General features: G+C 38.1%; 1 protein-coding gene across 2 annotated transcripts; it reads left to right on the top strand.

Annotated features, from left to right (window-relative positions):
• Positions 1 to 1,344: 1,344 nt before the first annotated feature.
• Positions 1,345 to 27,499, top strand: LOC104601349 (TLD-domain containing nucleolar protein). Of its 2 annotated transcripts, none has more exons than XM_010264634.2 (8): positions 1,345 to 1,472; positions 1,561 to 1,663; positions 1,795 to 1,899; positions 14,064 to 14,149; positions 24,473 to 24,714; positions 25,248 to 25,437; positions 26,048 to 26,231; positions 26,898 to 27,499. In XM_010264634.2, exons 1-8 carry the CDS (start codon positions 1,420 to 1,422, stop codon positions 27,198 to 27,200), a joined length of 1,266 nt encoding a protein of 421 aa, XP_010262936.1. In that variant the 5' UTR covers positions 1,345 to 1,419; the 3' UTR covers positions 27,201 to 27,499. The 2 variants fall into 2 exon arrangements, with proteins under 2 accessions (XP_010262936.1, XP_088754509.1); XM_088898383.1 differs by having other exon boundaries at positions 1,371 to 1,472; positions 1,630 to 1,663.

Here is a 27,499-nt window from a genome sequence, read left to right as displayed (position 1 = left end):
GACGGTTGGACCAGAAAAAACTGGGTCCAATTTGGTTTTTCCCTAAAACCGCTTTTTCCCCAAAATTGTTGATTTTGGTCAGCAAACCGCTGAACCAGCTGGTTAACCGATCGATCTATTCGAATAGTTTTGACCGTTTTTCAGTTTTTTTATTTTTTTTTTATTTTTTTGTCAGAAAGGGCTTGTTGTTCGGGTCAAACGGTCGGACCGTTCAAACCGGTAACCGGCCCCCTGACTGGTTCAGTTTTAAAAACCATGTGGTTAACTCAACTTCTAGTGGCTGTACCATTCCTTGCAATAAGGGTTCTTTTCTCTTCCGAAATCCTTGGATCAAAATCAGATGGTGGATATTCGTTGACGCTATACTTCTCTTTGAAGCTCGCACATCTCTTGTGTTTCTCAGTTTCTTTTGACACAACTCTTTTGGGTTACCTTTATCGGCATAATTGTCATGTTCAAGTATGTTAACCCCTACTTCTCTCGTCTCCCACTCTATCTCTTATTTAATCCCAAAATTTCCATCCTTCTAGTAACTATAGACTATGGTATGAATTCTGATAAAAAATCTAAAACTTGTTCATCGATTTATCAATTACTTGTTTCTTTCTTGTTCTAGGAATCTTCTGAGGCACCAATTCAGTAACTTGTAGAGCAAGATGTTTCCAACATATTTCTTGATGGTTGGGGTCTGTTGTGCAATATCTGTGGCATCCTTCGAGTACCTCCATCTGTGGCGCTCATTGTCCTCTGAAGAAAGACATCAACTTGGGTTTTTGATATCTTCCTTCGCCTTCAATCTCGCCAATTTGTTCATGCCCAGAACCATCGAGGTAATTCATCAGTGATAATAGTGTGAATTCAATTAATCAATCAAGGGTATTTTTATCTTGAAATGATGATCTAGACTGTTGAGAGGTTGTGCTGGGTTTTCATCTTCTTGAGGAATAAGATGATGAACAATGTATTTTATTTTTAAGGGTAATTTTGATATTTTCAAAAGCCTTAAATTGCACATAAGATCACGTGATATACATAATTGACGGTTCATTAATGCCAGATGCTAGATTGTCGCATTCCGAAAGTTCAAATACTGGATTATCACATTTTAAAGTTTGAGGACCAAATTGTCACTCCAACCAAAATACAGAGTACTGGGAATCTTCCTTAACGATAAAGATATATTATCAATTTAACTTTTATGGATTGCACCAAAGCCAAAGGCAAGTATGCCCTTTATATATAATATTTAATGAAATTCGGTTTAACTGAAATAACCGAAATCTGTTTTGTAGTAATTCGGTTTCGGTTCGATTTTTATCCAAATTTCGGTTTATTCGGTTCGAACCGAATGTTCACCCCAGCACTTAAAGCTTCAAATCGCAATTGACGAGGAGATTGAAGAGAGAGGAGCCATTAGTCATGGGCAATGCTCAGTCACCCTCGATTGATCCACGCTTCACTTCGGCCACTCGGTAAATCATCCTCATCTCCTCTCCTCTTCTCTCCACTCTCTCATTGATTGTCTTTCTTTCTTTCTTTCTTTATTTTTTGTTGTTTCAGCTCTTTCACTCAAAACGAGCTCGAAAATCTAAAATCTCTCTTTGTGTCCCTTGCCGCCCAATCGCAAAGCAATTGCAAATTCATCTCTCCCTCTGTTTTTAAGGTGAATTTTTAAGTCCTCCGTCCTGTAGTTCAGTGCACATGATTCATTTGTTTGAAATGTTCTATGTTTATCTCAATTGTAGATTTCCTTCGTTTCTATTTCACTCCTGGGTGATTTTTTTTATTTAATAGGCGTATTTTAGAATTCCTGGGTCTCTTGGGCAGAGAATGTTTGATTTGGTCACGCAGAAGCGAAACGATCAGGAACTCACTTTTGAGGATCTTGTAATTACTAAAGTAAGCTCTTTTCTACTCAAAATGTTGTAATGGATTGTGGCTTGTCTTTTTATCCTCACCGTTTTTCTTAAAGTAACTGAAGCTATGATGTTTCTTTTTCTTTTTTTTTTTTTGTGGTTCATTTCTTCTCTATGTTTTAATGGTATTTCTGTTGCAAATTGTTGCAATCAAACTCGGTTCAACCTTGTTTTTCAACATACATTTTATAACCAGACTAATTGAAGTTCTTGGAAGGACAAGAGTGGTTGCACTTAAAAGCACAGGAATGTAATATCTTTATTTTGTAATTTGTTGGCATGATAATTGACCTATGGCTGTATTTCATATTCTAGTGTTTGCATGGCAATATATATATATGTGTGTGTGTGTGTGTGTTAAATGTTCTTTTCGTCATCCATTTCTGCGGTTACTATTGTGCACTACTTTCGCACTACTCATCTTTTCATTGTAGCAATCCATGCCCAGTTCAAGGTCCTCTGGCATGATTGCCCCAACAGTTTTTGTGTTCGTTATTTTGTTTTTATATTTCAGAATTTTACCTTTTATCTATCATTTTCAGGTCTTACATTACTGTTCACAATATTTCCATGCCTATTAGGACTTCAGATTATTATTTTTTTTTTTCTTTTTGGGATGTTTTGACTCTGCAAACCAGATTGCCAGATTGACAATTTAATAATTCAGGTGTTTTGTTTAATTATCAATTTTTTTTTTTTTTATGTTTGTGGAGTGTTTATACTTAATAGTAGCCTGTTTGTACACTAGTACATATCTGTACTCTGTATATTTCTTTCACCAAAACCTTTTGCTACAAAATTTCATCAACTTCAGAGTGTTCTTCACAAGATTTTGGAGTTGGTAAACCTTTTGGAACTGGTAAAGTAAGATTATATTAATTACAAAAAGAAATACCTGTGTACAACAAGAGACTGTACATTGGGGAATGTGCAAATTGGATCACTATGCTCATTGTATATAATTACAAAAAAAAGGACCTCTGAATAAAAAAAAAAGCTGTTCTATGATCTTCCTTTGAACAAAAATTGTTGCCCAACCACGAAAATAACTTTCCTTTTATAATCTCTACCACCATGTGTGCTGCATCACATTTGTGCTCAAATATGCAAGAATCTCTCCTCTCACAAAAACACTGCTGTCGGATTACGAAAATAAAAGTAGTGTTGTCGGGGCCATGCTTCAGACTACCCTACTTCTTCTGCTCAAAGCTTTGAGATGCCATGCCTTCAAAAACATAAGAATTGTTTCTGGAGCAGTCTTACAGTCCAAAAATGTTTAATATCTGCTCTGCAACACTGAAACAAAGCTGTAATGAAGGAATATGTGATCTGAAGTTTCAATGCAGCTGGTGCAGAATATGCAGTTCAGGTTATCTACAACCATTCCCCTTTTCATGAGATTCTCAGTAGTTAGGTATTTATCTAAGGAAGTTGTAGAGAAGATGGGCCGAATGGCCCATAGGCTGTTTATCCTTTTTTATCTTTTATGTTCTTTGCTGTAATGGGTCTTAATCTGGGCTTTATTCTTTCTTATGTTATGTCTTTTTAATTCTCTGTCCAACTAGGGGCTTCTCTGTAAATTACTAAAGTTTAACTTAATGAAATAGAATTAAGGGTGTAAGAGAAGATATCATGTTCGAAAATCTCTTTCTGAACCCAAGTTGCCGCCACCTTCTTCTTCTTCTTCTTCTTCTCTTCTCTTGAACTCTGATTTCTGCTACTTTCTTTTGAATTTTTGCAACTTTCTAAACAGTCATTTCTTATCAAAAGGCTGTTTTTCTTCTTGGTATTAGAGCAGGCTCGTTTTTCCCTTTTTTTCACCTTTTTTTTCCCATACACAGTGTGTATGGAGAACTGAATCGTATGAATAGTTAAAGAAACCTATTTCAGCCTACTTATTAGTGGTTTCTGGAGAGAAGGGGACTGGTTTTGTCGTCCTCTTGACAGATTCAAGCGTGTTACCCAAAACCCTAATTTTCTGGAGAAATCTGATTGCGGCCCCACAAGGAGTTTGACCTGGGCGCTCAGTAATTGAAGGCCTTCTCATTCTTCTTCTTGAAGATCGAATCAAGTGGATTGGTGTTCTGTGAAGTCTACAAGGAGCGACTGAGTTTTCTCTGTTTCTCCCAGCCTCCGGGTGTGACGCAGGTTATTGGTACGGCTGTATAGAGGTTGGCTCACAACACAACTTTTGTTCTGTCTTCATTTGTTGTTATTCAAAGTTGTTTGAAGTCATTTTTGAAGTATTTACGAAGATGAACTCCTCAGACTTTGAAAACAAGCATGTTGCTGAATCCGGACAAGTTCTGGGAGCCTCTGTAGATTCTCTACTGGCTATGACCACAGTCAAGCTGGATGGAACTAATTATCTGGCTTGGTCACAATCAGTAAAAATTCATATTTGTAGTAGAGGCAAATGGGGTTTTATCTCCGGGAGCAAAAAGGCTCCTCCAGAAGATGATCCATCATATGAAAAGTGGATGCAAGAAAATTATACTGTTATTGGATGGCTTGTGAACTCAATGCAATCACAGATTAGTCAGCACTATTTGTGGATGAATTCAGCAAAGGAAATTTGGGATAGTGTTGTTGAAACATATTTCCAAAAATTAAATGTGGCTAAGGTTTACAAGTTGAGAAGTGATGTGAAGAATTTGAGACAGGGGGAGAAACCATTAGCTGTATACTTCTCAACACTGAAGTCTTTATGGCAAGACATAGATTTGATAGAAGCTGTAGCCTGGGACACCACTAAGGATGCTGAGACCTACAGAAAACTGGTTGAGAGAAACATGGCGTTTGAGTTCTTGACAGGGCTAAATCTAGAGTACGACATTACAAAGCAAAATATTTTATCCAAGGATAGTGTCTCACTGTCTTAAGCATATGCCTTGGTAAGTAGTGAAGAAAATAGAAGACTTGTCTAGGTCCAAGGGGCTGGTCTAAATGATCACTTTGCTAATATGGGAGTGAAACCCAAGGGGGTTGTAGGGACTCCAAGTAGCTCAGGGAAGAAAGAGATTATCTGTGAGTACTGTAAAAAGCTAAAACACACTAAAGAAAAGTGCTGGAAATTGTATCCTGAGCTCCTACCACTTTGGTTTCAGAAGAAGTCTGATAATATAAAGGCAGGGAGTGCCAAGGTTGCTGTTGGTCTAGATAGTGACAGATACCAAACTGAAGAGATGACGGCTAGTGAGCAGTTAGCAGCTATGAAGGCAGAATATGTGAAGTTTGGGTGGATGATCAGTCACCTAGAGGGTGTGACCTCTTCTTCCAACCCTCCAGGAAAGTCAACCTTTTTTGCATTTGCTCATTCAGGTATATGGGCTTCTGCCAACCATACAACCATTTCAGGTAATCGTAGGATCCCTTGGATTATTGATTCTGGTGCTTCTAATCATATAACCAGCCTTTCTACTTTGTTTGTTTCATATGATTTACTTCCTGGACGTGACAAAATCACCTTAGCCGATGGCTTTCTTGCCTCTATCTCTGGCAAGGGAATCATTAAGGCTACAGACTCCTTGGTTCTCCCTTCTGCTCTTCATGTACCCAGACTAAATACAAACTTGTTATTTGTAAGTAGCCTAAGTCATTAAACTGTTGTGTAACCTTCTTCCCTTCCTACTGTGTTTTTCAGGATCTGGAGTCTCAGAAGGTGATTGGGAGTAGCCGTGAGGCGAATGGAATATATCTATTGGATACTCCTGGACAGTGCCATGAACAACCTGGAAAAGCTGTTTTGGGTTTACATCTACAGAGTCCATCAGCCGAGTCATGTTATGTCATTTTTGTTTGGGTCATCTTTCTTTTTCTGCATTAAGTCATTTATTCCCAGAACTGTTTAAGGGAATTAGTTTGTCCAGTCTTCATTGTGAGTCTTGTGAACTGTCAAAACATTATAGAAATAGTTATCCTCTGAGTAATAAAAGATCTTTTTCTCCTTTTAATATTGTGCACTCTAATGTGTGGGGGCCTTACCACTTACCTTCTATGGGTGGATACAAATATTTTATCTTGTTCATTGATGACTTTTCTCGATTCACTTGGATATTTTTGATGAAGTCCCATGATGAAGTTCCCAGACTTGTGAGGCAATTCCATGAATTTGTCCTAACCCAGTTTGATACCAGAATTAAAATTTTCAGACCCGACAATGCAAAAAAATATTTTGAGAAAAACCTGACCTGCTATCTCACTGATTTAGGGGTTATTCATCAAAGCTCCTGTGTTAGGACCTCAAAACAGAATGGAGTTGCTAAAAGAAAAAATAGACATTGTTGAAGTTGCAAGAAGTATTCTATTTGTCTCACATGTCCCTACAAAATTTTGGGGTGATGTTGTTCTCACTGCTACCTACCTTATAAACCGTATACCATCTAGGGTTTTAGGGTTTAAGTCTCCCTTCAATCTTCTTCATTTGGACAAGGATTTTTTTCCTATTCCTCTTCGTGTCTTTGGCTACACTTGTTATGTACATATCCCAGGTGTCCAGAGACATAAATTTGAACCAAAAGCCCACAAGTATATTTTCCTTGGTTATTCCCCCACACAGAAGGGTTACTGTTGTTTTGATCCGAAGACTGGCACTCGGTATGTCTCAATGGATGTCACCTTCGATGAGCTTTCTTCCTTTTATGGTTCTTCTCTAGAGAGACATTGTCCAAAGGGGGAGGAGTTGTCATAGGTGTTTGCTTTTCCTCTTCCTGTCCCAGTTGAGTCTTTTGCTGAGTCTCTTCCTCCTTCAAATGAGTCAAGGGAGGATCAGTCACTTCACTCTCATTCCAGTGTTCCTATTCCTCCTCCTTTACCTCCTCGCCCTCTTTTTAATCACAGGTTGTACCAACGGTAGAGAACTAGAAATGAGTAGATTGTTTCCCCTCTAACACATGAACCTCATGCACTTCCAGTTACAGATGAGACAACAGGTACTGTTATAGCCCCTTTGGAGCCATCATTCCCAAACCTTGATATCCCCATTGCTATTAGGAAAGGAAAAAGGAAGTGTACTGCACATTGCATTTCCAAACACCTTTCTTATAGTTTGCTCTCTCCTTCATATTTTGCCTACCTTTCTTTTGTTGCTTCTAACCCAATTCCCAGGTCTGTGTCAGAAGCTCTTACTATTACAGAATGGAGGGATGCTATGAGAATAGAAATTGATTTCCTGCACAAGAATGACTCTTCGGAAGTGGTTGATTTGCCTGAAGGGAAGGATCCAGTAGGCTGTAAGTGGGTTTTTACTGTCAAATATCATGCAGATGGCACCATTGAAAGGTACAAGGCTAGGCTGGTTGCAAAAGGCTATACACAGACATATGGGATTGATTATTTGGAGACCTTTGCCCCTGTTGCCAAAATGACTTCTGTGAGAGTTCTTCTATCTTTGACTGCTCACTCAGACTGGCCACTTTATCAACTGGATGTAAAGAATGCATTTCGGAATGGAGAATTTCATGAGGAGGTTTATATGTCTCTTCCTCCAGGGATGTATGAAACAAATATTAAAGGAAATGTATGCAAGCTGAAGAGATCTCTTTATGGACTAAAACAATTCCCTAGAGCATGGTTTGAAAGGTTTAGGGCTGCCCTTGTTAGCTTTGGCTATGTACAGGCATAGTCTAATCATACCCTCTTTGTGAAGAGGAGAGGATCCTTGGCCGTTTACTTGATTGTGTATGTTGATGATATTGTTGTGACTGGTAATGATGTCTCAGGGATTAATGATCTCAAATCTTTCCTTCATACAGAGTTTGGGATCAAAGATCTGGGGGAATTGAGATACTTTCTTGGCGTAGAAGTTGCTAGATCCAAGGATGGGATCCTTATCTCTCAAAGAAAGTATGTTCTTGATTTGCTCTCTGAAATAGGGAAGATGGGTGCTAGACCAGTTGCTACTCCTATCGATATGAGCCATAAACTCTCTGCTTCAGATGGAATATTGTTAGAATATAAGGGAGTCTTCCAGAGATTACTTGGAAAACTTCTTCATCTATGCATGACTCGGCCAGACATTGCATATACTGTCAGTTGCATCAGTTAGTTCATACATGCTCCCAGGGATACTCACATAGCAACAGCAGAGCAGATTCTGTGTTATTGGAAGGGCTCCCCTGGAAAGGGAATTCTATTTGCTAAGCATGGCCATATGAAACTTGAAGCCTACACAGATGCTGACTGGGCCAGAAACATTGATGACAGAAGATCTACCTCTGGGTACTGTAGCTTGGTGGCAGGTAATATTGTCTCTTGGAGAAGCAATAAACAATCAGTTGTTGTCGATCTTCAGCCGAAGCAGAATACAGAGCCATGGCTCATGGACTTTCTGAACTATTGTGGCTTAGATTCTTGATGGAGGAACTAGGTATTGAGCATGATAAGCCAATGATGTTATACTGTGATAATCAAGCCGCCATCGACATTGCTCACAACCTAGTGCAATATGACAGAACTAAGCATATTGAAGTTGACAGACACTTCATTCGAGAAAGAGTGGCTTCTAGAGAAGTGTGTCTACCTTTCATCACCTCTGAAGGACAGCTAGTTGATTTCCTCACCAAGGGCATTCCCAAGGCTAAACTTCAGCATGATATTGGCAAGCTTGGCATGATTGACATCTATCCTCAGCTTGAGGGGGATTGTAGAGAAGATGGGCCGAATGGCCCATAGGCTGTTTATCCTTTTTTATCTTTTATGTTCTTTGCTATAATGGGCCTTAATCTGGGCTTTATTCTTTCTTATGTTATGTCTTTTTATTTCTCTGACCTACTAGGGGCTTCTCTGTAAATTACTAAAGTTTAACTTAATGAAATAGAATTAAGGGTGTAAGAGAAGAGATCATGTTCGAAAATCTCTCTCTGAACCCAAGTTGCCGCCACCTTCTTCTTCTTCTTCTCTCCTCTTGAACTCTGATTTTTGCTTCTTTCTTTTGAATTTTTGCAACTTTCTAAACAGTCCTTTCTTCTCAAAAGGCTATTTTTCTTCTGAAGCCATCCAAATAATAAAAAAAGTTTTGGAGGGAATGGAAGCATTCCACACTTTAGCACTCTTGGGAATGGAGTACCTTCATTAGATTAGAGCTGTATAAAAGCCGCAACTAGGGATGTCATTGGGCCAGGTTTTCCACAACCCGAATCTGACCCAATGGCACCCCGGCCCAAACATGAAGTGACCCGACCAAATAGAGAGGGTCTATCGATCCAATTAACAGCAAGAAACCCAAGAAAAGAAGGAAAAAGTAGAAGATAGAAGAGGGAGGAGGAAGGAGAAGAGAGAAGAATCGATTTTGAGTCAGAAAAATCAGGCTAGTGGCGCCAGCTGTTCTTTTTATATTAAGAGGTAAAAAGTAAAAACAATAAAATGACAATAGTACCCCTTCAGCACCTATAAAGATAAAACAATAAAAAAAAACATACAACACTCCCCCTCTTGGGGCATAGATATCTATCATGCCCAACTTGTCACAATGACCATTGTGCTACTGGTGAAGAAGCCCCTTAAAACACATCTACAAGTTGCTCCTTGGAACTAATATAGGGAGTGGCGGAGTGCATACTTCCCCCACTTTGAAGCTTTTCTCTAATAAAATGTTCATCCACTTCTATATGCTTGGTTTTGTCATGCAGCACCGGATTGGCTGCAATATTAGTGACTAAGTTACCTCCTATAAAGATACAATATCCACTGGTGGGCCTTCTATCATCAATTCACTCAGCCCAATTAGCATCAATGTACACTTCAACTTTTAGGTGGCCATTCTTCTTGAACAACAATCCATTTCTAGGGAATTTCTTGAGATACCTAAGAACACGCTCTGCAGCCCCTATGTGAGCAACCTTAGGGGCATGCATAAGCTGGCTAAGTATACCACAACATAGGCATGGATGGATCGTCGCTCATTGATGATGCTTAAGATATTTGGAAGATGGCCTAGAGTTATCGGGAATACCAAAACAAAAATCATTTGGAGTTGCATCCCCTTTGCAATGTGTTGGAAGGTTTGGAAGGAAAAAAATAGAAGAATATTTGAAGGGAAAAGGACAAGCAATGAAGATTTAGGGGTGTTAATCAATTCCAAGACTCTCCACCAATTACCATGTACCATTCTTATGCATGGCATTGATTTCCTTCTTCATTAAATTTGTCCATTCAGGAATAGTAAGAGCCTCTGCAACATTTTTAGGGATGGGGACACTATTAATGGATAAGAGGAAAGCATGAAAAGAAGGTGAGACATTTTCATAGGAAACATAATGTGAAATTGGATGATTGGTGGTACAAGATCTGACACCCTTCCTTTTGGCAATGGGAAGGTCCAGATCACTAACAACAGAGGTATCAATATCAATAGGATTAAAATCATCAATCGGGATAACGGTACCTGGTTGAGTGGGATCTTCCCTAGAGAGTTTAATGATATGGGTTGCACAGCTTCAGGTTGATCCATGTCTCTTGAGCTTTACTAACCCTTAAGACGATGGAGGAAAACACAGAAGAGAGGAGGATCAAGAAGAGGAGGGAACTGAACCTGAATTGGTTTCTCCTCAACCCTACTCTCCCCTTGAGGAGAAACAAGGAAGGACTTAGTCTTAAAGGACACATCCATGGAGATATAGTACTTTTGGGACACGAGATGAAAACACTTATAGCCCTTTTGTGAAGAGGGATAACTGAAGAAGAAATATGGAATAGCTTTAGGATTAAGCTACCACAAGTAGGGGACAAATAATGGGCAAAACATTGGCATCCAAACACACACATGGGAATTGAGAGCAATGGAGCATTATGAAAGAGAACTTGGTGTGGGGTCTTATAATCTAACAACCAAGAAGGCATCCAGTTGATAACATAGGCAGTAGATAGCACAACATCCATCCAAGAACATTTAGGGACATGCATATGCAATAGCATGCCTTGAGCAACCTCAAGGAGATGATGGGAAAATACTCGGTAGGATGATGGTACAATAGAGAAGTACAAGGCTAGGCTAGTAGCAAAAAAGTTCAAACAGGTGTATAGAGTGGATTATGTAGAGACTTTTTACCTTGTAGTCAAGATGAATTGCATTAGAGTTCTACTATCTTTGGCTGCTAACCTAGACTAAGATCTTCATCAGCTGGACATCAAGAATGCCTTCCTGAATGGTGACTTAAAGGAAAAGGTATACATGGTTCAACCCCTTGCTTTTCTTATTTTGGTTTGATCTTGGCTTCACTCAACTCCTGAGCCCACTTCGGCTTTCCAATAATGTCCCAACAACTCTCTAGAGTATGCCTCGTTCGCTGACAATAAGTGCACCATAACTTATTTTTGTCCACCTTTATTATGGAAATCACCCTTTCTTAGAGTATTCATTGTACCCCTAACTTCCAAGGCTATTGACTCCTCCTCAAGAGGATTCATTGCATTCTTTCTACTTTCTTCGGATAGGATCAAGGCATACACTTCTTGAACAAATGAGGGATCCTTGCTACCTAAAATTTGAACTCTAATAGGCTCATACACTGGGTTCATTCATTCTAAGTAAGAATGCAAACACACACAGCTGGGATGCCAATTTCTTGTAGGTCTTAGCATCCTTATCACTTTCCCATTCAATGCTCTGATAATGGTCCAGTTCCTTCTAGATAGTTGTGAGTAGACCTGTTCATGGGCCGGGTAGCCCGATGGGCCAGCCCGGCCCGACTCGATCTAAGTTGGGCTTGGACAAGATTTCAGGCCCGCGGGCTCGGGCTCGGGCCTAAAATATTGGGCCCGACTTTTTTTTAAGTCAGGCTCGGGCTTTCTCAAAAAAGCTTGGCTCGAGCCCGAGCCCGACTTGATAATGTATTATATTAATAAAAATATATTTTATATAATAAAAAAGCATATATATAATATATTTTTTCTTCTCTTTTTTCAAGTAATAATGAGACTTTTCATTATTTTTTTAGGTTTTGAGGTCTTTTAGTATAAATAAAACAACTTTTAATTGAACTAAAAAGGAAGAATCTTTTTTTTTTCCAAATTTCTAGTCGGTCTCGGGCTTGGGCTCAAGACCTAGGCCCAATGGTCGGGTCGGGTCGGGCTTGGGCTCGGGCCTGAACATTTTCTGTTAATGTAAAGGCAAAGCCCGGCCCGGCCCGTGAACAGGTCTAGCTGTGAGAGCTGAGTGATAAACAGATAGGCTGCGTTTGCCCCACTTGCATGTAGAAGACTCTGCTTACAACTGATAGATCCTGGCAGAGTGTCTCTGTTTGAATATGTAGTGTTTGCTTGTTCCCAGATTTCACAGGCTGTATCTACCCACATAAAATTCTGTTTGATTGATGACACCATGGAAGTAAGAAGCCAAGACATAATTAGGCAATTTTCCTGATCCCACTTACTATGTCCTGTAGTTCTAGGTTTCGGTTCCTTCACTATTCCATTAATATTAGCCTATTTTCCCCTTAGTTGTATTGTACACCTTTATCTCCTTGGACCACACTAGGTAATTTTTGCCATCAAGAGGAGTGATAGTCATGGAAAAGTTCATATGATCTACCCCCTAATCAGCCCTCATTGGCTAGAAGTCATTCTAGATGAGGCAGTATCATTAGACACCATTGTGATAAAACACCAAAGTCCTTATAATTCACACTAAAAGAGGCACAGGATCAACACTACTGAACACAAGCCAGCAATCAAACTGCAGATTACAACTAAAAAATTACTGCACCCTTCAAAGACAATCCAGACCATCCCAAGCCTGGATAGAGGTTACTCACCACCAAGTTAGGTCACACGATCACAAAAAACTAGGTGATCACTGCTGTTAGAGCAGAAATAGGTCATATCAGGCCCAACAAAGGTACTAACCATGTTACAGAGGAATAAATCAGACCACACATCCACCAAACAATGGCTCACTACTGCTGATACTGTGAAAAACTACCATACCAGACCTGGAACTGGCACATACCTGGTTACAGAGGATCACATGATCCACACAGAGGTTGGAAAGAATTCTTAAACACCCTAACAGCATCTAGCCACATTGTGACTGATTTGTCTTGGTACCACGACTAAGAAGGAAGGAAAAGGCTACTTGAACTGTTTCAGACCCAGTCAATGTGATCTTCACTGAGTTTCAATCCAGAAAAAGTAATAAACAAAGGAGGCTTGAACGATCTGCTCTCAGGTTCCAATGGTGCGCTCTGATAACATATTAACAGCAAGGAACCCAAGAAGAGAAGGGAAAAGTATAGGAGGGAAGAGAGTCGAAAAAATTAGGCTAGCAGTGCCAATCATTCTTTTTATATTAAGAGGCAAAAGTAAAAACAATGAAATGACAATAGTGCCCCTGTGGCACCTACAGAGATAAAACAATAAAAAACAGCATACAACAGATCCCTATCCAACCTGTCCCACGATACATCTATGCTCAAACAGACCTATATATATATATATATATATAATATTTCAATGTTACAGTGCCGGCAAGTTGGCTTCAGCAAAGTTCCACTGCAACCTGAACCCAACCCGAAATCTGATCAAGGTTGACCCAACCCTAATCTGACAGGGACAGATCAGGGCGGGTTTACCACTTAACCCGATCCACTGACATCCCTAGCTTCAACTGCCCATTCATTCAAGCTTCCTCTAAGCAGGGGGCACCAAACAATAGTGTGGTCATTCTGGACTTCATGGTTTTCCACAATTCTAGATTCCTTTATTACAGCAATATCAAAAAGAGAAGGGAATAATACATCATTCAAGGGCCTCTTGGGACACCAAATATCTTCCCAAAAACTCACACTTTCTCCATTTCCCACCACATACCTGGTACTCTTAAAGAAGCTTTTATAAGATTTTTCTATCCCTTTCCAATTAGAACATCCATAAAAAGAATTACCCTACCTTGGGTCGCATCCTTTGTTTCTTGAACCATATTTTGCTTCTCTCTGTCCTTTCCAAACAGCACATGTATATTTTGGAGTTTGTAAATGTTGGTAGGGCTATTGATTGTTGGAGCTTCTTATACTTTTGTTTGGAAATTATTAAAGAAACTAAGTTGTATGCATAATTGTATAATGTATTTATGTGCGCTTATCTCTCTGCCCTCTTACTTCTCTAGTTTGCAAACTCCCACTTATAATACTTGATATAATTTCCATAATGTAGGGAATCTATGAGAAAGGATCAAGAGATGAAATTGAGGAGTTCATTTATCAGTTATTAGATGTAACTGGGGATGGCGTTTGGGGAAGGTACAATCATTATTCCATTTATTCATGACTATCTCTAGGCTCAAGGGAAATTGATTATTGTCTTCTTTAAATCATGTGATTCAAAAACCACTCTGCTTTTGCTGGCAACGTCTAGGTACTTTTTTTTTTTCCTTTTCTAGGATCAAATATTAAGAGTATCTAACTATTATGCCCAAATATGGATATGGATATGGGAAATGGGTATCAACTCTCCATTTCCTAAAATCCTGGACACAAATATCTAACTCTCCATTTCCCATGCAATGTTTGCAAATTGTTGTTGACCTGCCCAGTCAGATCATTCAAACCGTCAACTGGACAAGAAAGAAGGTCTGTTTCACCATAAACCTGGAATTTAAGAATAAACCATAGACTTTAGTCAAAAATCGATGACCCGGACAATCAAACCAGTGAACCGCTCGAGTCGTTTGCAGGTTGTGGTTCAACCCAGAGTCAAATATATATAAAAGTTAAAAAACCCTACTTCTATGTTTTCTTCTCTTTTCCACATTCTTCATCTTTTGTTTCTTCTTATTACACTAACCTGCAGCTTCTTTTTACAGAAACCACCATTCTATCATATTTCAAACATATCTTTGCTTCCATTTATAATAATTACACTTACCCACTGCTATTGACTTCTTGCCACTGCCATAGATCCATCTAGCATTCTTGTTGCTGCTAGGCAACTTCTAGGGATCTATTGCTGCTGCTATGCAAGCAAGGTGCTGTCAATGTGTGCTCTTTGGGTGAAAATCTCTCCAAGCAAGGAGATACTATACTTCTCTCTCTCTCTCTCTCTCTCTCTCTCTCTCCAATGCTCCTCTCCCTTTGCTGCTATTGCAGCTGCTAGAGAGCCATTGTCATCTTACTGTTACCACTGCTCAATGTTTCACCTTCCTCCCTCCATCTTAATTTCTCTCCCTTGTCTCTATCTTTCTCCCCCCTTTTTTCCTCTCAATCCACTAATCCTAGATCTAAGGGAGTATAGACATGATCCCAATCCAAAGGTTATAATGCAGTTGCAGGTTGAACTGCTGCCCCGGATGGTTGAACCATTGACCTGTGACCCAGAAGAAAAAATGGTTCCGTTTCCAGGTTGCTTTTTAGAACACTTCTAGTTTATGAAGTTAAATGTCATTTTTAAAAATTTTAAGTCTTGCTAAATTTAATAAATTTCTAACATGTACATATCTTTTTGTAGTATAATTTGTTATAACTCTATTTTACATATTTTAGAAGTGTTAATGCCATAAACCATGTTTAGAAGTATTTGTGCAGTATCTGGTATCGTATCCGACACTGATATGCTATGTAGCGGGATACTCAAGGAAGACATAACTTTAGTATCAAATTTGACACAAGAGAGGCTCAGATCATGCAAAACAAACACAACAAAAGACTCTTGAGGGAAGATTGAAAGCATGTTTGTCACAATGCAACAAGTGATGTGGGGATTGGGACTTAAGGATTCTTGACAGCAATCTATTAGTTAAGTACATTGTGGTTTGAATAGCGTCTCTCTGAAAATGAGTGTGGACGTTCATTTGAAAAGTAAACATCTTGTTACTTCTACAACATGCTTGTTCTTTCTTTCTGCTACGCTATTTTGTTGAGGTGTATACATGCAAGAGCTTTTATGAATAACAACCCTTTTCATCAAGAAACAAAGTGAGTCCCTTCTCAAAATATTTCTCTTCATTGTTAGATCTAAAAACTTTTATTTTCTTCTCAAATTGATTCTCTACTATGTGGTAAAAATTTTTGATAATTTGTGGAACCTCTTCTTTGCCCTTAAGGAGATATAGCCATGTGAATCTAGAGAAATCATCAATAAATAACATAAAGTATCTGTAACCATCCATGCTGGCCAGAGAATAAAAGCCCTATACATCATGCACGATATGAAATGGAAAAGCACTTCTTCTATTGCTTGGAAAATAAGTTTCTCTACAATGTTTTGAGAATTGACATGTTTTGCACTGAAGACTAGCCATCGACATAGACATAAAAAGATTGGGAAACAATAATTACAAAGATTCAAAGGACACATGGCTCAAATGACTATGCCACAACTTTATTTGATTCACCTACTCATAATCACAAGGACACTGAGAGGAACATGCCAAAGATTGAGCCGTTTCCTGGTTGAGAAGGTAAACTCCATTGTCTTCAATTCGTCATTTCCACTTCCAATCATCTTCCTAGTTTTTAGGTCCTAAAAAACACAATGATCAGGATAAAAAAAATTAGACAACAATTCATGGTTTTTGTAAGAGAATTGACAAATAACATATTAGCATGACTTGAAATCTATAAATCAATGAAATAATAAAAAATTACAAGAGAGAAAGATGGAAGATTAAGGAAAAAAATGTGCAGCTGTCCCCATGTATTGGTATATCTATCGATTTACTAAATAGGTGTACATTGACCAAAACACCTATGGTTTCCCCAAGAATATAAAAAAGAATAAACAGCTAGTAAACAAATAACATAAAGGTTATGTGAACAAGAACAAGTACACTCTCAACACTCCCCCTCAAGTTGGGAATATATATCATTCCCAACTTGCTTAATGCTCCACCTTGTTCTTAATAACTCCTTTAGTAAAGATGTCATATAGCTGCATACTTGATGCAACTGATGGCAAACAAACTTCACCATAAGATATCATCTCTCTGATGAAGTGTCTATCTACCTCAATATGCTTGGTCCTATCGTGTTGAACTGGATTGTGCGAAATGTTAATGGTAGCCTGACTGCCTGATTGCCACAATACAACATCAAAGGCTGCCTAAACTAAAACCCAAGCTCTCCAAGTAAGGATTGGATCCATAAAAGATCAAACACACCATGAGCCACGGACCTATACTCAACCTGTACATTGGAGTGAGCAAGTCTGTTTCTTAGGGCCCGTTTGGTTTGTGGGAATAGGGATCTGGAATAAGATGTTTGGTTGGGTGGAGCCGGAATCCCATTCTCATTCCTGGTGAAATGGCATTCCTCCATTTGAGGGAATGGACATTCACTCCCCCTCTCTTGGGAATGAAATTCCATTCTAGCTGATTTAATTCCCATTCCTATTCTTGTCTGAACCAAACAAACTATGGGAATAGATCATTCCGATTCCGATTCCGATAAATCTTGATTTTGATTCTTCTTCTGATTCCAACTGCGAACCAAACGGACCATTACTTTTCCAAGATACTAATTTGCCCCCAACAAGAGTGTAGGAATCTGATGTAGACCTTTTATCCTCCAAGGAACCTGTTCAATCTGTATCTATATAAGCTTCCACCTTTATGTGGCCATAATTCATAAACAAAATGCTCCTACTGAGGTGCTTCTTTAGACAAGCAAGAATCCTGCTAGTAGCAGCCAAGTGGCAACTCCTAGGAGCATGCGTATACTGGCTCACTACGCTTGTTGTATAAGAAATACTAGGTTTAGTCATGTACAAGTAAAGTAATTGACCAACTATTCTCTGATAGCCCCAACATCCTTTGCAACTTTCCTTAGGACCTTTAATCCTATGATTTTGGTCAATAGGTGTGTTAAGTGGTTTAATACATTAATACCAAACTTGCTCATCTCCTTCAATAGATACTTACGTTGGATAATGAAAATCCTATATTTGGATTGAACCACTGTTTCAAGCACATAAAAGTAATGGAAGAACATAAACAAGAGAGATGCTCCTAAGTTATGCTAGAGGAGAAGATCGAGCAACTAATGTCCTCGGAAATTTCCTTTGCCTTTTCTGCTTTCAGTTTGTCTGGTGAGTTTACCTATTATTGTTCTTCAACTAATAATCTTTGGCGCCTCCAATCATATGATGGGGGCAACTTGTGGTTAGTCTTCCTATCCTATTTCTTCTAATAAGCATATTGTTACAGTTAATGGTTAGAAGCTTGATATTGTTTGCTGTAATGGCTTATCCTTGGCTATCTCTCTCTCTTATCCTTTCTTATTGCTTCAAACTCTATTTGTTCCTAAACTTACCAATAATCTAATATTGTTGGTTGGATTGTTGAACATGGTAATGTTGTCACTTTCTCACATGATAGTTGTTTAATAGAGGACTAGTGCACTATGGAGGTTAGGGGCATTTGGATAGACTAGGACGACTCATTGCACTGGAATTTGAGGAGAAGCTCGTTTCTATTGCTACTAGTTCTTGTCTTTTTTCTACTACTGCTAGTTCTCATGTTTTGTCTTGTAATAGTGATTGGGACCTATGGCACCGTCTTGTAGAGAATCCATTTGCAAAGAAACTTGATTCACTTCTATCTTCTAGATATTTACCTTCATCTACATCTACTTCAAAGAATATTGATAAAACTTGCATGTCTTGTTATTTTTAGTAAAAGTCATGTTTTTCCATTTCCTGTTTCAACTTTTTAGTTATTGCATAGTGATATTTGGTCATCTCTTGTGATTTCTGGAATGGAATTTAAATATTTTATTACATTTATTGATGATCATATCCATTACACCTGGATATATTTTCTTCACAAGAAATCTGAATCCTTTTTTGCATTTAAACTTTTTCTTGCTAGGGTTACTTCACCATTTAATGCCACTATTTGTGCCCTTCATTTGGATTCAGGGGGAGAGTACATTTATGGAGAGTTTTAGACATATTTGTAGCAACATGATATACAACCCTAAAGATCTTGTCCTGACACTCCTCAACAAAATGAAGCGGTTGAATGCAAGAATGGCCACATCTTGATTGTTGTAAGAACCATGCTGTTGGATTCCCATGCTCCAACAACCTTCTAGATGGGGGCGGCCAACATTGCTGTACATCTCATTAATATTCTTCCATTGTTTGTTCTTGGTAACCTTTCTCTACATCAGTCCCTTTTCAACTCATCTCCTAACTTCTCTTTGCTTCATGTCTTTGGGTATATCTATTTTGTGCATATTCCTCCTCATGAGCATACTAAGTTGTTGCTTCATGTGCTTTCTTGGGGTATAGTCCTGGTCATAAGGGATTTGTCTGTTATGATCCAAAATCTCATTGGACTTAAATTTCTCGTAATGTATTTTTCTTGAAAATCTTTTGTTCTTTAAAAATGTTACAAAACTCCTTGCTCCTTGAGTGTCAATTTTGCAACATTTTGAGCCTATATGTACTTTTGAAGCACTTCATCTTGTTTGATTGCCATATCAGACTTATTTCAGGAAGCATATAGCTACTCCAGTTCCTACACTCTCAATCTCTCCTTTTCCAGAGCATGGCTCATTATCCACTCCATCTCCTGTAAGTATTCCACCTACTCCTGTTGATCTTATTGCTCCCTCTACAGATATTCCTCCCTTTAATCATTGTTCTTCTAGAATTTCTAGATCACTTGACTGCTATGGTTTTCTTTCCAACCATAGCTCCTTTTCTGATGTGTTATCCTCTACAAATATACTTGTCATATCAGCAGGCTGTTACTTATCCTCATTGGCAAGAGGCCATGGCAATGAGATTTCTTCTATCTTGAGAATGATATATGGGAAATTAGTTCCTCCTCCTGATGCTTCTATCATTGGAAGCTGGTGTGTTTATTCAATGAAGTTAAAGTTTGATAGTAGCCTTGATAGATATAAGGCTAGATTGGTTGCTCAAGGTTACAAACAAGAGTATGGGATTGACTATTAGGGGACGTTTATAGCTAAGATGACCATAGTTCGTCTTCTCATTGCCACTTCTGCGATAAAAGTTGGGCAATTCATCAGATGGATGTGAAAAATGCCTTCTTGCATGAGGATCTGAAAGAGACAATGTATATGAAGCCTCCTCCTGGATACTATTCAAGAAGTGTATATGAAGCACCTTGAGCATAGTTTGAGAGATTCAGATCAATTATTATTGATGCCGTTTTCACCCAAAATTCCTTAGACTACTCTTTCTTCACCTCACATCGTCCTTAGGGGATTACTCCCTTGTTACTATATATCGATGATATTCTTATAACTGGAGATGATCAAGATGGCATTTCGTCATTTGAAGCAACTTCTTAGTCAATCCTTCAAGATGAAGGATCTTGGTCCTATTGGTCCTATTACTTGCTTTTTGAGATTCAAAGCTCATCTTAACTCTCGTGGCTACTTTGTCTATCAACAAAAGTATGCTACTGATTTGGTTATGCTTGTTCACCTCACAGACTCCAAATTGGTTGATACTTTAAAGATAAATTTGAAGCTTAGTAAAGATGATGGTCCATTCCTTGAAACAGACTCCAAATTGGTTGATACTCTAAAGATAAATTTGAAGCTTAGTAGTAAAGATGATGGTCCACTCCTTGAAGATGCCACCCTCTACCATCAACTTGTGGGCAATCTTATTTACCTCTCCATGATACATCTAAATATATCTTATGTTGGTTAGATTGTTAGCTAGCTTGTTTCCTCTCCTCGACAGCCACATGTGAATGTTGTGCCTTGTATTATTCGCTATGTTAGGGGGACTTTGTTTCATGGTCTTTTCTTCCCCTCTATATCATTTCTTTAGTTGTCGGCATATGTAGATGCTGACTGAGTTGTCTGTCTAGATACTTGAAGGTCTACTACTGGATAGTGTATTTTTTTGGGTAACTCCCTTATTTTCTATTAGTGTAAGAAACAACAAATAGTCTCTAAGTCTTCTACTGAAGCAGAATGCCAAGCCATGTCTTTTGCTTGCAATGAAATCATTTGGCTCAAGTTTTTTATGCATGGCCTTTGCCTTGATCAAATATCTCTTGTTCCTTTATTGGATGACAATCTCAGTGCTATCAAGATAGCATCTAATCTATTTTCCATGAGCAAATGAAGCATATTGAAGTGGATTGACACTTTATTAGGGATCTCCTTATTGTGGGATCCATCTGACTCCCTCATGTTCACAATTCTATTACAAGAGCTAGACATACTTTTCTTATGGGCAAACTAATGCTAGCACCCTTGCATCAGTTTCTTGTACATCTTCTTTCTATTGTTTTATCCTTGTGCCTTTACTCTTTGTATATTAAGGGAAAAAGTGTCCTTCTATTTCATTAATATAAATACTCCTTTGGTGTGGTTGACCCATTAGACACACCACCAAACTGTTTGCTTCTCTTGTTTGAACTGCACTGACAAAAATTACAGATTAGCCCTCTATTAGTATAAAATATTGATAAATCAAAAGTGCCCTTAGATTGTACTCTCATGTAGCTAACCCTGGCAAATCTCTGATTGTGAGAAGACCTCAAAGATTTTGTCCCTCATTCTCTCTTTTATTTAGGCTTTGCTTTATTTTTGTAAAGCCTCAACTAACCACATCATAGTGGTTGCTTAAAGCAATTTGTATGCATATGACAATATAAACGTAAATCTAATACTATTTTGGAAGTTAGAGATAAAAACCAACAAAACAAAATTATAAAAATAATTGTGCTTAAACTAGGTGGACTAGTTATTAGATGACCTGATCAATTCTTAGCCATCCCAGTTGTGTAACTATGGACAACTAGTCAATTATGCAATTTTTATGGTACTGGCACTCAACTGACTGGTTGGTTGAGTATTCATTGCTGATAACATTGGAAGGTAATGCACTTGTATTTATTTATTTATTTTTTATGGATGTGATGCACTTGTATTTGGTTAATGTACAAATATATTGTACACTTCCATGTTGAATTTGGAGGTACATTTACATATATCACTCATTGATCCATTTAATCTACTGATTCATGAGAGGCATTATATTTCCATTTAAAGAGTGTTTAGATATCACTTACATTTTCATTGGATCAGAAGAAAGGTAATAGTTGAGTAAGACCTTTGAAAGAGAAAGGAAATGTTGGGATAAATTGCATGGTGATGCATAATCTGGGAAAAGGCAAAATAGGATTTGTGCAGTTCAATCCAAGTAATTAGGACATTGTTTGGTTGATGATGATAGACCCTTGAATAATATGTATAATGAGTAATTACACAATTACACTTGCGTATTCTTAGCATGATTGGGCGGCCTGTTCAAAGTGCGGGCTGTGCCGTGCTAGCCCACAGGCCATCACGGGCCATGCCGCCCTCCCCGGTGAAAATTCTATGGGTAGGTCTGGCACGCCCCACGGCCCAGGCCTGTGCGGGCCCGTGCCGCAGGCTTGGGCCGAGACGGGTTGGAGGCCATGTCGTGGGCTTGGTCCGTGCCGGGCTGGGCCACAGGGCGGGCCTTGGGCCTGGGCTGAACCGAGCTAGACTTAATGGATTACAATTACCCAAAAAATAAATAAATAAAACAATTCAAATAGGAATTTTATTTCATTTAAATTTGAATGATACAAATTACAAAGCATATAAATATTGAAATATACAATGGTTGGATACTTCATAGTTGGATGAATGAAATATGAAAATGGAATAAATTAATAAAATATAAAAAATACAATATAGTTACAAATTGAAAATACAAAATTACATTAATAGCAAATAAATTAAATAAAATTAAAACAAAAATAAAAAATTCTATACAACTAGTCAACTATTGTTTATGAATCATGACTTTCATCATCTGCTTCAGGTGAAATATCCGGTGTATGTAGTAGTATCATGCCCTCATTTGTCTTGTAATTGTAAAGTTGTAATCTATCTTTTGCATGACTACATCTAGCCAACCCTGGTACAGTGGTACTTGCACTAAAACAAGACTCCGATGGAACTATAGCCTCTAAACACTAGAGGGGTTAGTAGATCACGGATCACGTGCCATGGCGGCGAGAACTGGATAATTTTTTGTATGTTCACTCAATCACTCCACCAGGCTAAAATATCAAAATTATTTATTCCCTCACCTAAACTAGAAATATTTGCTTGTAAATAAATTAAGTTCAGTAAATGAACTTGTTGTAGAAGTAGCAGATTTCTGCCTTCTACTTATTATTTCTTACTGCTTCAGATAATCATATTCACAATATGTTTCAAGTGAAGTATCAAAACTATCTTTCCAAATCTTAGGATCTAACATTGTAACTAAGCAATAAAGGGGAGAAATGTTCTCCCAATATTTTTAAAATTTATTTTCCATTATTTCAACAATTCATTTAAGTTGTAGGTTATTTCTTCTTCCTTCTCATGTGTGAGAAAATGTCTACTCAAATGGCCAGTACCACCCTTGCTACAATAGCTAAAGTCTTTTCTACATTTTTGGCAAACTGCACTTTTCCCTTTCCCTTCAACATCCTCTATTTTAAATATTTTCCAAATCGGGCTACTAAACTTGGGGTTTTGGAAAGAGTCGACCATTTTTTTTTTAAATTCTAAAAAAATAAAATTAATTTAATTGGACTTACCCTGAATTGCCGGTTCAGAATCCCAACTTGATTTCAACGGTTAAAGCCTTTCAACGTCCAAGGCTCCAAGCCTCCCAAATTTCTATCTTGGAGAATCAGACAATCAACCAACCAGATTATCAGAGTTCACTCAGATTGCAAAGAATACATGAGAGAGAGGGAAGAGATTAAGAGAATTGTTGAATGCTGATTGTTGAATTGGTGTGATGAGAAAAATGGTGGAGGATAGGGCTATTTATAGGAATTGAAAATAATTCAGTTACCCAAAATACCCTAAAAACTAACTGCTTTTTAGTTGTTGGGAGGGGTATTTTGGTCATTGTAAGGTCATTTATAACTTTACCCAAAAAGCCCCGCTAAAATAGTTGTTGTATAGTTGTTGGGTGGCATTTGTGTCATTTTTCTCCCCTCCATAAGCAAAATACATAAATACCCCCCTATATAGCTGTTTATAGCGGTTAGGGGGTATTTATGTAAAAATCTCCAAAAAGCTGAATCTAGCCATTGGGGGGACTTGGGGGAGGGGCCCAACAGCTAGTTTTCGGATGGGCCGAGCGCAACCCGTTATGGGCCCTATAGGCCGTGCCATGCCGGCTTGTGCTGCGGGCCGCGCCGGCACGTGGGCCACGGGCGGCACGGCTCGAACAGTTGTGCCGTTCCGTGCCGGCCCGTGGACTACAAACCCCCGGCAGCATGACACGTACCATCGTGTTGGGCTTAGCTAGGGATTAGGGCACTTAGATATTGTTATTCTTCAGTGGATTTGCAAGTCATTTATGATAAAAGAAAATTAACAGAACCGTCAAATTATTTTATGCTGAAACCATAAGTCATTAAACTCAATGAGTTCCAAAATGTCTGAGTAGGGATTTTTCCTTTGGAGTGGGGAGTAATGTGGGAGAGTACCATGTCTTCTAATTGTATCAATGAAGATTATTGTCTATGACTTATTGTCTGATCACCATTCTATGTTATTAGTGTGATGATGCTATGAATATATACTTGTCAGGTTCGATCTGGAAGCTGTTTTAATTGCAGCCTTTGATGCTATTTTTCCTTCAAAGAATGCTGAAACTGGATTGAGTTCACAACAGTACATCATCCGTGTATTTCTTAATACTGCAAAATTTTCGAAGCAAGTTGAAGGATCTGCTGAGAATAGTATGTCCTTTGAAGATTTCAAAAGTTGGTGTAGCTTTATTCCATCAGTGAGGAAGTTTCTTGGAAACTTGTTGATGCCACCTGATCCAGGTTATCTGTTTTATAAAGTTCATTTTAAACTATTGCTAGTCATTTTAAGTTTGTTGTTTAGGTTAAGTGATTGCTATTTCAAGCTGAAAAAAGATCAGGGCTTTTCATTGATATACATACATACATACATACATATATATATATATATATATGTATATATATAGAAATATCATCATCATCATCATCATCATCACCATCCATGCCTTATCCCAACTATATGGACTCAGCAACATGAATCCTATTTTCACCATCTGTTCTATTTAAAGCCACATCCACTGTTAAATTATTAGTGCTTAAATCATTCCTTCTACTTCTACCCATGTTCTTTTTGGTCTACCCCGAGCTCTTCTAGCCCCTTCAATGTCTAACAAATCACTTCTAACTGGATTGAATTTTTCACAAATTTTTAGATGCACTTCCTTTCTTGGATGGAAAATTTCATTTAGCTCATCTTTTTCTGGTTATTTGGTGCTAAATCATGAAATCAACTTTGATGGGCTTTGCCTGTTCTATAACTGGTTCTTCTTGTGTAGGGAGACTGGGTTTTCAAGTTCCTTCCCTGTTGCATTCAGAAAGTGTAGATTCTAACTTGCTAATTCTAAGGAAAGAATATGCTTGGCATATAGGAGGGGCCCTTGCTCAAAATGAACTGGAGGAATGGAAACTTCTATACCATAGTTCTATTGATGGATTTAGCTTCTACACATTCTTAGGAAAAATATCGTGAGTATCTATGCATTAATTTTATTGATTCTCTTAATTGTTCCTCTTTTTTTTGCAAATCTTCTTCAACTCATATAGCTTGTGATCTTCAGTTTGTAGAAGTATGATAAAAAAGAATCATAATATTCCATGTCATTGTCTTGAAACGAAAACCATTGTCAATTCAACTCATGCCAAGGAGCTCTCTCTCTCTCTCTCTCTCTCTCTCTCTCTCTATCTATCTATCTATCTCTCTATATACTTTCTGTTCATCATCATCATCATCATCATCCAAGCCTTCCCCAACTATATGGGGTTGGCTACATGAATCCTGTTTTGCCTGTTCTGTTTAACGCCATATCCATTGTTAAATTATTGGTGCTTAAATAACTTCTTACTAATTTTACCCATGTCCGTTTTGGTCTACACCTTGCCCTTCTAGTCCCCTTCACTATATCATTTCTTACTACTACCCATATATCTCTACCTTCTGTTAGCAGATTGAAATCTGTACAACTGGCAGGGGCATGATTCCATCTGCACCTTTAGCATTAGGCTAAAAATTCTATATTTTTGTTTCAGTTTCTCAGTGTTGCAACCTTCTTTTGACTAGAAAGCAATTGAATTGCAGAATTGGAGAAGGGTCAACGGTTCTGATAATCAAGGATAAAGAAGGTTATATATATGGAGGTTATGCATCTCAGCCTTGGGAGAGACATGGTGATTTCTATGGGGATATGAAATCATTTATATTCCAGCTATATCCACAGGCATCCATATTCCGCCCAACTGGAGCAAATGGTAATTTGCAGTGGGTAGGTTTCTAAATCTTGTCACATAATTTTGAAATAGACGTATTCATTATAGTGTACCTTTTTCTTCTTAGGTATGATGGATCCCAGTTGAACCTCACTGTATTATTGATGTCTGTTAAACTAGTAAAATTGAGTTGTCCATTCTGCATCAAGGATTGTGATATTTGAAAATTATGGTTTTCCATGGATGAAATATAGGCAGCCAAATTAGTTGTGCAGTTGCTCGATATCCAATATTGATACCCCCCTCCCAAAAAAAATAAAAGAAAATAAAGAAAATAAAGAAATAAATGAGAAGAAAATAGAAACATACATACAGAAAAACCCATACATTCATGAGAGAGAATAAAGGGAGGATCTTCCAAGTCTCTACTAAAATATTTTGTTTGGTTTGATGCTAGTGAATTTTCATTGCATACTCTTTCAATTATTAAATGGGTTGAGTAATTTTTATCAGAATGTAGAAACCACCAAGTTAACTTGTGGGTTAAGACTGTGATGGCCAACCTTACCTTTTTTTCCTACCTAGCACATATTTACATTGGAGAGTCACCCTCCTTGGCATATATTACTGCATCACTGTACTGGGTATATATATTATAACATTTTATTTGCTTTATTTATCATTAACTGCTTTATGAGAACTTAGTTACTTTTTGTCCATAGTGTGCAGTGAATTTCAGTTCAGAAAGCATCCCCAATGGACTTGGCTTTGGAGGAAGAGTGAATCACTTTGGTCTTTTTCTCTCTGCAAGCTTTGATCAAGGGCATACATTCACGTGTAGTACCTTTGGTAGCCCATGTCTTTCGAAGTCAAACCAAGTATATCCAGAAGTGATAGAATGCTGGGGAGTTGTGATTAAAGGTGTGCAAGAGGAGAAGTCTGACATCAAAGGTACTGTTCTGGAGAGGTTTAAGGAGGACCGTCACATGCTCAACTTGGTGGGGCTTGCAAATTCTAGTGAGTGAATGTGGCGAGTTCTCATCCTCTTTTGAAATGTCAATCTGATGCAATGTCCTTGGTGGTTTGTTATCATGGAAAAAAATCCCTCCACAAAAATTGTAGAAATCTGTGCAATATATATATGAAATACTTTGTTGTACATTAGATATATAGGTTAATGATTCTCTGTGGTCTTGCCATGATTGGTAGCATTTGATTTGGATTTCCGCATCTCCTTTTAAAGGTGATTGCAAAAATAACCTATGTACATTAGGGATTTATATCATTATCTTATATCATATAATGAGCATAACATCTTTATCCA

The sequence above is a fragment of the Nelumbo nucifera genome, chromosome 2, assembly GCF_055504915.1.
Source record: "Nelumbo nucifera cultivar China Antique chromosome 2, China Antique-T2T, whole genome shotgun sequence".
Classification (NCBI taxonomy): Eukaryota; Viridiplantae; Streptophyta; class Magnoliopsida; order Proteales; family Nelumbonaceae; genus Nelumbo; species Nelumbo nucifera.
Note: the sequence above shows the minus strand (reverse complement) of the source record. Positions and strands in the feature narration are given on the sequence as shown.

Bases quoted from the DNA above. Each gene is read 5' to 3' on its own strand.
- LOC104601349 (XM_010264634.2), top strand. From the start codon at position 1,420: ATGGGCAATGCTCAGTCACCCTCGATTGATCCACGCTTCACTTCGGCC. The intron at 1,473-1,560 runs GTAAATCATCCT...TTGTTGTTTCAG, and splicing joins CGCTTCACTTCGGCCACTCG to CTCTTTCACTCAAAACGAGC. The intron at 1,664-1,794 runs GTGAATTTTTAA...TTTATTTAATAG, and splicing joins TCTCTCCCTCTGTTTTTAAG to GCGTATTTTAGAATTCCTGG.